We start from the raw sequence: 12,685 nt of genomic DNA on the forward strand, positions 1-12,685 counted from the left end.
TGCTGTTGCAGCAAGAGCTCCAGCAAAGTGATAGCCACATGTTAGAGTGATCCCTTTAAAATGGGATTGACCTGTAAATTGAGTGCTCTTGAGATTCTCACCACCGAGTCAGTATCCTATCGGTCAGCTCAATAAGCTATTTTGATGACTTTTTAAGGGTGCCCAGTTATACTCGTAGTAGAACCCTGTTGACATGTTTCTCACTGGTCTATAAATGAAAGCATAAGAGCCAAGCAAAGGTAACAGTGAGGTAACTACCAAAATAAATGAAGGCAGTGTGCTTTTACCTTTAAACTTTCATTTGCTAGAACTTGCTCTTAAAGGCTTAAAGAAATCAAGAATTAGGCCTGCTATTTCTCTTGGCCATTCGTCACTGCCACACATTCTCGAGCATTTGAAGAGCCACACTGCATTGAGAAGCCACATACCTTCACAAAAAATTTACCGTCATGAATCTGCTTAGCTTTGGCACTGAAGAGCATGGAATTTTCTTCGAAACAGTGCTGTTAAGTGCCAGAGGTTGCAGTCCCAGCTCCATTGCAATGAGGATTTTCTTCCCCATTGGCTGGTTGTCAAATGTGCAGAGTTCTTCTTGGAATTGGTGCATTTTGCATTAGAATTGGATAACTACTGTAATTATTCATTGTGAGCTGCCATTTTCGCTTTAAAGTCTTCCTGGGGCAGGCAAAAAGTAGACGTTTTCAACAGGAGAGGACATATGTTTTGATGCATTCACTGTAAGTCCTGCCAAAACAGATGCTGCTGCTATAGGTGGTGTCCAAAACATGGTGTCTGTGACATGTTTCCAGCTCTGCAATTGCTTCCTGCACATGCTGTCTGCAAAAGTATGGCCTTCGAGATCGGCTTCTTTTACCCAAAGAGAGCCATTACAGGGATGTGACTTGGACACCACCCATAAGTCACCACTGCGGTCACTTTTGTGGTTGGGTGCATGCATTATGAACAGCCAAGTTTGAATTATCTGGCGACGACTAATTTTGGGATTCAAATAGTGAAAGTTTGGTCCCACAGGTATGTATGGGCACCATCCGGAATCTTTGGTCAGGATTGAAGTACAGTAGGCAGATATTGTATGCAAATGCAGCATTGGACGCACTTTGTCCCAATTTTTGTTATCCTTAGCGGCATACATACAAAGCTTATATGCAATTAATTTTTTTTATTCATTTAGTTAGACCATTGCTTGGCAGGTGGTATATGGTGTGAGGTGCCACTGAATTGTAGGATCTCTTGGAGCAGCTGTGCTGTCACCACTGTGCCACGATCTGTTGTGACAAGAGCTGAAGCACCTTGGCAGAGGAAAATGTTTTTAATAAAGTAAGTCAAGCTGGAAGTTGTAGCTTGCTGAAGGTCTTGGGTTTCACAGTACCATGTGAAGTCATTGGTGGCAACAACAATTGAACGTTTATCAGCCAAAGAGCTTCGAGAACCTGCCAAGTAAATCCATAGCGACCTATTCAAAGGGTGCATGAAGGAGACTTATGGGCTGGAGAGATCGGCCGGCCTCATGGGGGGAACCTTGTGGTGTTGGCAGTTGTGGACAGTTTTGATACTGTGCTTGACATTTTTGTTTTCAGCCAGCATTAGCAGTGCTTGATCTGTGCCGTAGCACGTGTGAAATTAAGAGCTTGTGCTCATCGTGGCATGTACTCATTGAGTGTAATCAGTACAACCACCAAGTAAGCTGTTTCTGTAGGCTAAAGAGTTACCCTTCTAGAGCAAGTCATTGTGAAGGCAAAAAGATGACAATTGGTGTGTGAACAGTAGCAGGGGTTGCAGTCGATCTCCTTCCAGGTATTCTATCGGTGCTTGCAGCTCTATATCATCACGTTACTGTTGACAGAGGTTGGAAGATGCAAGGTCAAAAAATAATTCCACAGTCATCCGTTTTGACGGATGGCGCAGGAAAAATAGTCAATGTCAGTGTGTTTCTGGCTGAACTTGTGCATAACCATGACATCAAATTACTTACTGCAATCAAAGCCTCCATAATGCAAGAGGCCCAGAAAGATCCTTGAAATTAGTTTAGTGAATTTTGCAGTGGTAGGCTGATTATTAGAACACAAAGTGAAGGTCAAAGTTCCAATTTCTAAATTTTGTGCCGAAACCCCAGAGTTGGTATGTCAGTGTGTTGTTACAAATTTTGAAGTATTTTTTTACATTTAAGGGTCGTTATGGCTTCGTAAATTTTCTTGAAACTTGCTCAATTTGGTCTTTGGCTCTTCTAAATTGAAACGCAATCCATAATAACTAGGCCCAAGCAGATGGTGTCAAATCTATGTCACGATGAGCTTGTGCGGGAACCTAAAAGTGATGTCACTGCCCATCTTTAGTTTTAAATTTTTTTTCTGGCTTACCGAGCCTCTTCCCACAGTAAAAATGGCTTTAGTTTAACAATCTAAAAGTATTTTGTGCTTTAGTTTCTCTTGCATGATGAATTCTATTCCTTGCTGTCTAAATTCATACACCTCAATGATTTCTATCTGTGTACATTTACCAAGTGAATGACTCGTTTCTGTTCCCTGTGGCTGCAGCTGTATGGTGCCAAGATGGCCTATCCTGAACTGCTGCTGACCGTCTCACCGGAGGTAGACAGCCGCCTGAAGGAGGCCGTCAAGGACGTCGAGCTGTCGAAGGTGCTCCGCGATGGCACGTTCAACGTGTCCCTGCCCGGAGATGACCAGTTTGCTGTCGAGCTGCACACTGCTAAGCTCATGCTGGAGCAGGTATGCGAGTGCGTTTTGTGCCATGTGATAGCATTGTAAGAGATGGTTGCCACTATAATACGTTCGCTGAAAAAAAAAAAAGTAAACAATGTGCGCATGTCGGTATTGGGTATCGGGAAAAGAGCACAGGAGACAAATCTGGCATTCGTACCTGCGGAAGCACCACACTTGATGGTTCGTCCAACATATGAATACACTCAACTTCTGTTCATTTGACTTTGATGGGACTGGTGAAATTGATCGAATTATCTGGCTGGTCGAATGAATTGAATAGGCAGAACAAATGACCAAGCTGCTTCATTTGGAAATATTTGCCTGGTTCTAACATCCCTCTGATTATATTGTGCACCCAGTTCTTATGGTTTCATTGTAAAAGAAGAATTCAGTGCCCTTCCACTCTGTGAAGAAGGATAACCAGCGAAGCTGTGTACATGGGGCCCTTGATGGTGAACTGCACTTCGACTGCTGGTCGGCCCCGCATTGCAGTGGAATAAAACCTCGTTAATTCACAACTCGTTAATTTGAAATTTTGGATAATTCAAAGTAGCAGCCATAAATCGTCCTGCAATGTATTGAAAGCAATATGTAGCACATCCCGCTAATTCACACTGCAATCTGCATCCCCACCGATAATTCGAGCTCCATGCCATCATGGATGGGGAGAGTGCTAGTGCGCAGCAGCTTGTTGGTGACACTGGCATCGCTGCGCGGGCCGCGCAGCTTTGCTTTTTCCATGAGTGGCAATAACGATAACACCATCGCCGCGCGCCATGTTCTTTGTGTATGAGCGAAAGCGTGCGAAAGTGAGCCGGTGAACGCGGCTCAACCTCGCATGCGTAAGCAAGGAAGGCGGGGCTGAGCGCACCCTCTCCTGTCGTGCACGAGGCACGGCTGTGAGGGAGGGGATGTTCTTCTCCGGCCGCTGCTGCTTACAGTGTGGCCATGCGGGCACCATACTTTGAAAGCAATCTGCGACATGGCCAAAGTGCACGCCTGTGTGCGCCTTATCTTAAAAGTAATCTGCGATGTTTGCAGAGTGCGCATAGTGCTGGTAGCTTTGTATGCGATGTGCTTTCTACGTTTCGTTCGCATTGAAGCGAGAGCTGTACAAAAATCAATCCGCTCGCTGCAACTGCCACATTTCCTCACTCCAGCGTTTTTCAGCGAGTTTCCGTGGTCATCGAGCGAGATGTGTTCATGCTTACCTGTGCACGTGACACCGGGCTTGCTCATTTAGTTAGTACCGTATTTACACGATTGTAAGTTGACCTATCTTTGTAAATTGTAAAATCTGAAGTGGAGAGGTCTACTTACAATCGAAACCAAAACATGGCACCGGCAAAAAAGCGAGACCAATGGGAGCTACAACGTAGTTACAATTTCATGTTTGCTCTATGGCCCTACCCGTAGCTGTTCGCTATCCCGCTTATTTGTTCGCTTTTCGGAAGGGTTTTTCAACATTTTTGAGAGTTTTACAGTGCACACAACACTCATGGGGGGGTGTTGGTAGTTGATGGAAGCACCTCTGTTCCATTCACGGTGGCATCCTCAGAACGGTGGCACTTGCGGGGAGTATCGGTAGTTAATGGAAAAGCAGACAGCGCTCACGTGTTTCTCTTTCCCTGTAGCTCTATGCCTGTAGCTCTTAGCTTTCTCTATGCTCTTGACCAAAGGCATTGGTTTGACGCGTTCGACTTGACCGCCGGCCACGTGCTGCTTCCATGCTTCCTCAGTCGTCATGAGTGCTCCAGGCCCACTAATCAATTGGCACTCTCACAGCAGTGTTCAAGAGGGCTGCCTTCCTTTACGCAAAAGAAACAAATCACTGCGCAGCGGGCCGCAAGTTCGACGTTTCTGAATGGATGGTGCGAGAGTGGCTACTGCAGCGAAAGTGAAATTTTCACCTGTGACGGCAAGTGAGGAATTTCCCATCATGTACCGAAGTCTGGACGCTTTCCGGAGTTGTAGGCCAAGCTTGCGGCATACGTCGCTGAAATGTGTGATCGGTCCCTGCCGGTGAAGTGCGACATGGTCATGAAACAAGTCCAGATCTTCGCCTTTTAAGGACCTGCTCCACTGGGAGTACAACGAATGGTTGGCGGCAGAAGACCGCGAAATTACGCCAACCGGACCTGTCAAAAGAGCCCCCTGATGGCTGCGTGTGGTTAGGCGCATTCGGAGCGGGCTGCTGTTCCACAAGATGTCGTGGTGCGGTTGTTTGCCAAATGTGGAATTTTGCTGGATGACAACGCGCTGCGGGACTGTAGCAGCGATGACGATGGCAGCACTAGTGAAGACGAGTAGTCCAGTGACCATGTCAGCTACCAATAAATTTTTGTTATCGAATGCGCCCATGGGTATGCTCTATTTTTTTTTTCCCCTATCGCACGCAATGTGGGGGGGTCGACTTACAATCGTGTAAATACGGTAAGCGAATACGGCCGGTAAAACTACTATACTTACTTTGTATAGCTGTCCACTAATTTGTTATTGCGATCGATGGTTCGCTTTGCAGGTGAAACTGCGACATTTTTTTTTCTCCACGCCAGTCAGTGCGACGAACACGCAGATGGAGCAAGAGCTACCTTGACGTCGGGCACATCGGACCGCGTTGACCGTGTCCGGTTACGTTGGCTGCACCAGTGATTCGAAGTGTAGACGTTGTTGTTCACGCCGATATGACATAGTGTGTGCGTGCGCGTGCTCACGCCGCGTCGGACTACCGTATTTACTCGCGTAATGATCGCACTTTTTTGTCAGAAAAATTGACGCAAATTCAGGGGTGCGATCATTACGCGGGTTAAATTTCCTGCGAGAAAAAAATTTTTTTTTTTCGTCCCGCGTTTGCTGCGGAATGCGGGTGCGGGACACCAAAACAAAAATGGCGACCGGCGGAGCAAGCCGAATGCGCCAAACGCGATCTTTTTTTTTCTTCTCGTGAGTACATTACGTGCATTGAAACAGTTTCTTCCGTATCAGTGATGAATAATATCGTTAATATCGGCAAGTTTGCGGCAATAACGTAGCCATGTCCACTTTGAGGGGACAGAAACAGAGATGGGCATGCTTAGCTGCCAGTGACATCGAAACACATGGCCGGCGTGCTGCGGAAACTGCGGCATCTGTCTTCACTACTATCCTAACATGGCATGTTTCCGCTAAGGGTGGGCAAATATCTTAGCTGTGTTACAAGCGTCGGCGTATGAATAGGGTACACTTTTAACGTATCAGTGAAAACGTGGCTACTATCATTGCCGCGCGCGAGTTGTTGCGTGCCCACAAGTGCAGACGAGAGGAATCGAAAGCTGCCTTTTTTGTTTTTGTTGACCACAACCATTATAAAGCCTACCCATAATAAAGGCAAGTTTGGTTGTACGTCTTTTTGCCATGGAAGTGCGGAAAGTGATGAAAGTAATGAAATGAGGCATCTACTTAAGAATGTTTGGTGCGTGCAGACGAGTCGTTCGCGTAGCATTCGACAGATGGTAAGCGCGATCATTATTAGCTAGACTTGGCACACGACATATCGCTGCGGCAAGTTCAGGGTGCGATCATTACACGGGAAATAAAAAAAATCGAATTTTGACGACAAAATTAAGGGGTGCGATCATTACGCGAGTGCGACCATTATGCGAGTAAATACGGTATATGTGCGCCTTAACCGAGCAGTTTTTTTCTCTGACTTTGATTAGTTCGAATTTTGTATAATCAGAATTTTCATGGCATTCCCGTGGAATTCAAGTTAGCGAGCTTTTACTGTGTCTTTGGGATCGGCTCATGTATGAGGAGTGCTTAACGCCTGCGTCACCTCTGCCGTGGGTTGGCCCGGCATTGTACTATCTTCGGGATTTATTTTCTACACACGGACACGATAGTGGGGAAAGTAGCCCCGAATAGCTTCGTTGTAAAAACAATGTGCAGTCAATACTAAAGTGCACCTTATCTTGTCACACAATATATGTAGCACTGGCAGTCAGAAATCATAAGAAACTTGCAGAATTTGGCTTCATACAATGAAAATTTATTTACAACCAATGTACATCATAATTAAGTCTCGAACAACTCTTTATCGCTGTCTACAGACCACTGCATGTCACCTTCTTTGCAGTCCATTGTGTTTGATACTCCGAATTTCTCAAAACACCCCACTACAATTGGTAACGAGACACTGACCCGCACCTGGACTAACTGCTTCGGAAGTTTGTCCTGTGATGCATGCAAGTCTGGACTGGCAAAAACATGTGACTCGATTCTGTTGCTGCTAGCTTAAAAGGCAACAGAACTCAACTTTTAAATGAGGTTTTATAATTGAAGTGTGGAAGCAGTGAGTTGTAGTCATGATCCTACAAGAAAACTGGTTCTGTCACTGTGTTGTGATGACACTCGTCTTGTGGCGATGGTAGTCGAAGTTGTTGCATGTTCATGCTGTGTCTGTTCAGTAACAATGGGATTGACAACTAGCATGAAAATTATTAACTTGCATTATAATTTTCCCTCATATGTCACTGTGGTCACTGTGACTTCTTGTATTGACTTCCCTGAAGGTAATTTGTCATTCACTTCATTTCAGAAAATATTTTAGGGTAACTTGTAATAAGGAAAAAAAGTATTTAATCCTGATGAGTGTAAATTTTTGCCCATTGAGCCCTTCATTGTCTCATTCTGTCATCATCGTGGTAGTAGTATCTGTCAAGTGAGAAGTTTTGCTGTTCAATTCTTCCTGATAGAGGCTGCTATGAGTTTCTGTGCTAGCACATTTAGAAATTGCACCCTCTCAAGAACTGAATTGAATGGTGCTCTCAACAGATTTTGGGTCCTTGCTCACGCTGGTTGCCAGTTGTTGATACAAATGGCAGCGCTTGTTCGGGCTGTTTTCTGTGCCTTTTGTCTAAGTCTTCTTGCACTGCTATGTGTGCCGCGTCCTTTCTTTTGTCCACATCTGATGAGTGCACTGACACACTCGCAAGCCTGAACACAGCCTCTGGCACTGCCAATACTGTTTAAACATGCTGGATCTATTCCGCGTGAGAGGACGGATATGGTGGTGATGACAATGCCATCATTAGCAGGACAGTAACTAATGCTGTCTAATAGTGGCTTGTGGAAGTTAAACAGCCCGTGGGTGTGACCTCCAAGATCGTAGTGTTGCAATGATGCAATCTCTGAGGACACGCATGTAGGTACTGTGCACGTGATGATTAGTGAAACTTTTATTTTCCCTTAATTTTCGTGCTCAAAGTGGTGGTGCGTGGCTTAGACGAAGGTGAGCTTTGTCAGAGTAAATATGGCACATTTTCACAGAAAATAAGTGTTACTTACTGGAAGCTGCAGTGATGAGCTAGCAAATTGACTGACCGTGTTCGTTCATGGGTTTGTTTGTCATAGGATTAGGTGTGGCATAGGGTGGTGGGGAAAAGTGATATCTGACCTGGAATTTAAGAGGCAGCTTTAGCTCGGGCCGAACTCCGATGCTGTCTATTCAAATACATGTGAAATGCAGAAACGCTTTTCTGAAATAACCACTGGGCTGATTTTAATCAAATTTGTTGCATTTGAGAGCGAAAACTAAATTCTGGTGACTGTTGGAAGCAGAATATTGATTTATAGCCTGAATTATTTAAAATTGTTTTCAAAAATTCGTACGCTTGAAAGAAATAGAAGCACAATGTTTACAAGTTTGTAGCTCTTCACCAAGAACAGATATCACAGTTCTGGAAAATGCATCTGTTCGTTAGTGTTCAAAGCAAAGAAATTTGATAGATCAATTTATCTCCTACGTGAATTAGTTACATTGCTTACAAGGGTTTTGTAAAAGTCCTACTAACAAATTAGTGGTCTACTTGAGAGGCCTGTATAATACATTAATTTTGTCCGCTTTGGATGTATTATTAGTTGAAATTTACGGAAAAGTGATACAGTGAACTCTCACTTAAGTGAACTTCAAGGGACCGAAGGAAATAGTACACTTAACTGAAAGTTCACTAAACTGAATATTCACTAGACCAACATAAGGCATGGCATCCACAGTGTTAGAAATGTGTGAAATGGAATTTCTACATATCAACAAGTACAAGATTCATAACAGTTATAATGCTGCCCTTCTCACTTAAAGAAAGAATCTCTAATCTTCTCCTGTACTTGCACTTTTACAGCACAGGAAGTAACAAAACTGTCCAAAGAGTCAATCTTTTTGTACACTTCTTCTGGCACAGCTTGCTGTTGAGACACAAAGTCTCAACTTTCCAATGTACCCTACAACCTCAGCTGCAACATGCTTGCTCGTTTTGTGCGGGCGATCTCGCAGGCAATGCCTCGTTGCCGTTCGTTTTCCGCGCCGCCGCTTTGCCCCAGGGCCGCTGGAGCGGCGGTTTGATGAGGGCGCGCATCGGTTGCGCCTGCAGTGCAGTGCGCAAAACTTCGTTGAACTGATCGTAAAAATAAGCCTTGGTCCTTTGAGCGAGTTCGCTAAACTGAAATATTGACTGTTCCGAAATTTGTTTCAGTGAAACACTTTTGCATAGAATCTATAAGAAAACTGCCGGGGATTTTTAAAAAGTTCGTTATTCTGAAATATTTGATAAACCGACGTTCGTACAACTGAGAGTTTACTGTATTGTTTTTCATTGCCGAGTTACAGTTCTAAACTTGATAGTTCTGTCTTGTGAATAATTGCAGTTTTCAACAATTTTTATTAAGAAATTGACTGTCTGTATAGAAAATTTACTAACAGTCATTAGAGCTTAAATTTTTCATTTAAATGCAACAGACCTCATCAAATTTTATGCAGTGGTTGCCAAGAAAAATGGTTTCTCTTTTCTCATGTATTTAGATAGGAGCCCCTCCGCTAAAGCTTCCTTTTAACTAATGGTCTTGTGTTTTCAATCCGAGAATTCTAAACACTATGGCATGCCCTTTTCGTGCATGTGAACAGGTACGAACAGTCGAATCTTGATAACTCGAACTCAAAGGGGCCTGAAAATTTGTTAAAATTAAGAGAAGTTCAATAAATAAATAAATAAGTTAGAATTAAAGGAAGCCAGTTGAATGGAGGACTTACCTGCAGTGGCGCGCGTGCACTGAGCTAACACGAGTGGGAAATTCCACAAGATTTATTCACACGTAGGTACAAATTAGTCAGTTATTGGGCATATCGATGCTTGTACTGTGATAGGAGGCGCCAGGTGCACGCGTGTACAATTAAAGGAAACACACCATGTCCCATGACAATTGCCCCCTTTGAACTTTTGGTATGCGTCACTGCGTAAGAGTGCTATATTGGGGCGAAGTTCAATTTCGGGAACTGACATTATGCAATGCGCCATGCTTTCCACGCTCCAAAGCCAGTGGCGAAGATTACAAAGGTGGAGTCAGTGCCATTGCTAACAGCAGCGAATTGTTTTAATGAAAAACATGGCACCGAACAGCCATAAGCTTGGTAGCGAATGAGGCGTAGCGTTGCCACCGTGTGGCTGCTAGGCCACACCGCTAGGCCTCGAATAGATCCAGCCAGCAAATCTGCATGCGAGAGTGCCGGCTCGAGCTGGCACGATAATCAAAATAGTGATAGCGGTGGCTTCGATTACTGCCGTTACGGACCTGCGGTCATGGCAAAAATTGGACGGCGGAGGTTTCCTGCGTCTGAAATTTCAGACGTTCCTGTACATTAACTCTATGGGGTACAGGGCGGTGCCGCAACACTAACAGAAGTCACTAACTCGTCACGAACAGTGTAATTGGTGATGCGCGGTTGCACACGCCTGCACACAAATTTCCGCCACGTTTCTTTTTCCTTCGCGCACAACATTGAGGAGTCTCTCCTAAGCTCTTCCTCTGTGGCAGGGTCAGAGCAATGCTGGTCAGAGGTGCTGCCGCATGATTTGGCGGGCTGCTGAGAGCATTGTCGGAGCACAGTATGCTTGAATTAACCATCGTAAATGCTTGCCTGTTTGAATTTCACCCATTAGAATACACATAATTTTGACGGGACCATGGCGTCAGTTCGAATAAACCTAATGTTCGAATGAAGCGTGTTTGAATTAACGAGATTCGACTGTACGTTCGTTGGGTGCTGACAGAAGTCAACAGTTTTCCGGTGGTCTCTTTTCATGCAGTGTGCTACAGCACTTGGCTATGTACTGTATTGATCAAGATGCAGTGGCACGCACACATTGCGACATCTGAATTTTTTGTCACGTGTGCTTTATGCAAAATGTACTGGTTCATGAAGCAAGCGAAAGATAAAAACTTGTTGACTGAATGTGAGAATATTAAATGTACCAAGAAAACATTTAGCAAATGCTTGCTGTGTTAACACAACATGAGTATGTTTACTGACGAAACCCACAAACATAATTTCTGTTTTCCATAAATTGGCACAGATGCTGTGGTTACTTCTGGCCCTTGCGCCAAGAAACTCCAATCATCATCAGAATGCGTAGGTCTCGTCATATCGTGACTGATAAGTATCGGCAGCAGTGCAGAATGCGTGCCTTCATATAAGTACTGTCTCAGACTGATAATTCGGACATGCTTGATTATTTGGACAGCTTTGCGAAACCACCACTGGCCCCGTAGACCTAATGTATAAGGACAACCAGAATTTCGGATTCCTTTCAGCACGAAGTTCAATAATTCAGACATTTTCTACATGCAGTTTTCATGCATTTCCGTTGTGGTCATCATCATGGTTGCCTGCCATATCGCCGGTGCCCCCTCGAAACCGAAGCTAGTGAAGCCTAGATGATCTAGTAGCTGCCGGCAATGCCCAAACAAAACAAGCCAAGCCATTAACCACTGTAAAGGCTGTCGTGCGAGTGGTACGAGTTCCATGCATCTGGCATTTGTGACTTGCGGGAATTCTTTTCCTACTGTGGGGATAACACCTGCTTTTTGCAGGTTACACTTGGGTTCTTTTCCTGAAGGAGCTATTCACTCAAAATTAAATTCAATACATGAAAACAAACCAGAATAAATATGCATTTTAGACATAGAAGTTCTAGGCATAGAACATAACATCTTAATTGCCATAAACCATATAGAATAAAGTTGAACCAGACTTATTCAAGTATGCTTGTATGTAAAAAGAAAAGAAAATGCTAAAAAGATGCAAATTTTTCTCTTTAACAGTACTCCCAATACAAAAACTTAATTGGAAGGCCTATAGTTGTACGTTCAATGTGGCAAAGCAGTTCCTTGATGAAAACAAGAAGGGAATGTTGCAAGTCTTGCAGTAAATTGTTTTATTTTTCTTACTGCGTTTTAGTGTTGCATTTCTTGAAATTCCAGTATGTATCCCTTTTTGGAGGCTTGTGCTGAATGGCTTGAGCAGGTGAAGGAGTTCGAATATGCAAGGCCTTTGCAGTCGCCACTCTCATAGTTAAATTCAGATAAAAAAGCAGTGCCCTCTCGCTGCTGCTCAGGCCGTCAAGAAAGATCAACCCGTAAAAAATGAAACGATAAGCTCTTCAGCGTGCAAACCCTGGGTTTCGCTACAATGCCAATCTGCTAGTGCACCGAGCTGCAAGCTTATATTAGTGGAGCGGCTATCGCTTGCATTATCCCTGCCTGAGATATGCGCTTATGCAGATCCCCGAGATATGCGCCAATTCTGACTTTGCTTGACGTTGGTTGTTTTGGATTGCCAACTTTCCCCTCGTACCAAAAACAAATCACGAATATTTTGGTTTCACTCCAAAACAAAATAATAAACGATGTTTCGGTTACGTTTTTGTTCCATTCTGACACTTTGTATGTCAGAACGAGAGCCACAGTAGAATTGCTTTTCATCTTTGATTACTTCTGCAATATTTGTGACACTCTGTGCCATACACTGAATCAAAATGAAACTAATGCGCCCAACAACCACTGCATATGAATCCAAGATTGCTGTTGTTGCAATCGCAGATGACAACCATGCAGTCCTGAAGGCATGTGGCCAA

At 44.0% G+C, this 12,685-nt stretch overlaps 1 protein-coding gene across 1 annotated transcript in view; it reads left to right on the top strand.

The window, feature by feature from the left end:
• Nucleotides 1-12,685, top strand: part of ATP6AP2 (ATPase H(+)-transporting accessory protein 2) — a 44,647-nt gene that overhangs the window by 10,968 nt on the left and 20,994 nt on the right. Inside the window, exon 5 of the mRNA XM_050187121.3 lies at nt 2,556-2,747. Coding sequence (XP_050043078.1) covers nt 2,556-2,747 — 192 coding nt within the window. The remainder of the gene's footprint in view (nt 1-2,555; nt 2,748-12,685) is intronic.

This window comes from Dermacentor andersoni, chromosome 2 (genome assembly GCF_023375885.2).
Source record: "Dermacentor andersoni chromosome 2, qqDerAnde1_hic_scaffold, whole genome shotgun sequence".
NCBI classification, from domain to species: Eukaryota; Metazoa; Arthropoda; class Arachnida; order Ixodida; family Ixodidae; genus Dermacentor; species Dermacentor andersoni.